The 2,105-nt window shown below is 44.1% G+C and overlaps 1 protein-coding gene across 1 annotated transcript in view; it reads left to right on the top strand.

Moving 5' to 3' along the window:
* Window positions 1-1,796, top strand: part of WDR59 (WD repeat domain 59) — a 133,640-nt gene extending 131,844 nt beyond the window's left edge. Inside the window, 1 exon segment of the mRNA XM_042780888.1 lies at window positions 1,561-1,796. Within this exon segment, the coding sequence (XP_042636822.1) occupies window positions 1,561-1,796 (236 nt within the window).
* The last annotated feature ends 309 nt before the right edge of the window (window positions 1,797-2,105 follow it).

The raw sequence follows: 2,105 nt of genomic DNA, 5'->3' as shown, positions 1-2,105 counted from the left end.
CTTTTAATCCCTTTCTCCTGCTTTTCTGGCCTGCTTCTTTGGGTGTCCCTGAGTTTCCCCTCCTCACCTAATCCCTTTGGCTGTATCTATTTTCACTAAAATCATTAAAAAAAATAAATCAGGATATTACCTTGGGTTTCCTTGCTGCCTAGTTTTAGTTGTCTGCTCCTGGCCTGAAGATACCAGAAATCCCGGCTTCATCCCTAGCCTGACAGGTGTTTCCATGTGCTAAAGATGTCAGGAGTCTCTTTAGTATCAGTATTGAAGAGTGTCTGTACCAGTGCTTTGTTTTGATGTTTTTACTAGAAGTTTCTGTTCTCAACCTGTTGTTTATAGCAGGGACTTGAAGTTAATAAGGGTCTTGGAAATTGTGTTTAAGCTAGTACATTGTAACAAAATGCAATGCACTGCTGTGGAGTTGGATCCAACTCATAGCGACCTCTACTTGGGTTTCCCGGGCAGTACCTCTACCGAAGTAGATTGTCCAGCCTTCCTTCTGAGGAGTGGCTGGTGGGTTTGAACAGCCAACCTCCTGGTCAGCAGTCAAATGCCTTAGGCATTGCGCCCCCAGAGCTCCTTAGTACCCTATATAATTACAAATGGTATTATTGAGTTTTTCAGAGATGTCATTTTAATAATTTTACCCAGGTGTTAACCTCAAGTACAAAAGGACTGGCCCTTTTAAAAAGCATGTTATTATAACTCTATTTACTGGAGCACATAGTTTTTACATTCTTATAATTTTAAATATTGAAGTAAAATTTTATCTGACCAATAACACCAATAAGGGAAATTTAAGAACTTTTAACTAATTAAGCTTTTCATGCACAAATAAACCTAAGACTTACAGACAATGCAATGTTACATTTAGAAGGAGAAAACATCACTGTTTTTAAAGCAAAATTATCAAACCAACCTAATGTCTCATGATTTACCTTACTGGGATTATCATATGCTTTTCTCCTTATTCACTGCCATCAAGTTGATCCAATTTGTATTCAGCAACCCTGTAGGACAGAGTAGAACTGCCCCATAGTGTGTCCAAGGCTGTAATCTTTACCGAAACAGACTACCATCTCTCTCTCCCATGAGAAGGGAGTGAAGCAGCATGGGAGGAGTTTGCAGACTCTGGAGGAGGCATGGAATAGTCACGTGTTTCAGAAACACAGGCCTCTGTGTGGTGCTGGTGCCCACTGGTGATCCTGAGCTTGAAGTGAGACACTCTCGATGGTGGTCCTTCCCTCAGGGATGCTCAGCTGCTTGGTGGCAGATGTGGAATGGGCAGGTGACAGGGCCCCACAGAAGACCTCTGAGAGTCAGGTGCCTGCTGCACCCCTTTTGGCTACACCCTGCCACTTCAGTGATACTTATCTAGATTTCAGAAGAAGGATTCTTCTGTTTTTTTGTTTTTTAAAAAAGTAGAAACCATTGATTTAATACAATCGTTTAGAATCATAAGAGGAATACATTTTTCTTAGCTAGCAGTGCCAGTATCATTTTTCAGAACTAAACGTATTGTTATTCTTTATCTCTTTTGGGGTCATCTGCACTTGTTTCCAGAATTTGGTGTGTACTGCAGTCACTGCCGGAGTGAGGTCCGTGGCGCACAGTGTGCCATCTGCAAAGGCTTCACATTCCAGTGTGCCATCTGCCACGTGGCAGTGCGAGGATCATCCAATTTCTGCCTAACCTGTGGACATGGCGGACACACCAGCCACATGATGGAATGGTTTCGGACACAGGAGGTGTGTCCAACTGGTTGTGGGTGCCACTGCCTACTTGAAAGCACATTCTGATCTCATAGACCATGGGCATGGTCAGAAGTTCCAGAGGACCCCATAAGTGCCAGTGATAAGCTCTGTGCCAGGAGAGAGGCTCCAGAACCTACCTCTGCCTAGACTGTAACATGCTCTCCTGGAAGGCTGCAGGGCTGTGGTTCGTGGAGGGGAGGGCAGACATAGAGGCTGGCTTCCCATGTTGTCTTCATCAGCTGACTTAGCAAGTTGGAAGTTTTCTTTGAGAAATGACACTGCCTCCAGAGCTGGAATTAACCTCAAACGATCGAGCAGCATCCTCCCTGGTGCCGATGCAGAGACTAGTCAGAT

The sequence above is a fragment of the Orycteropus afer genome, unplaced genomic scaffold, assembly GCF_000298275.1.
Source record: "Orycteropus afer afer isolate SDZICR_OR568_19922 unplaced genomic scaffold, OryAfe1.0 scaffold00067, whole genome shotgun sequence".
Lineage (NCBI taxonomy): Eukaryota > Metazoa > Chordata > Mammalia > Tubulidentata > Orycteropodidae > Orycteropus > Orycteropus afer.
This window is presented reverse-complemented; position numbering and strand designations above follow the sequence as displayed.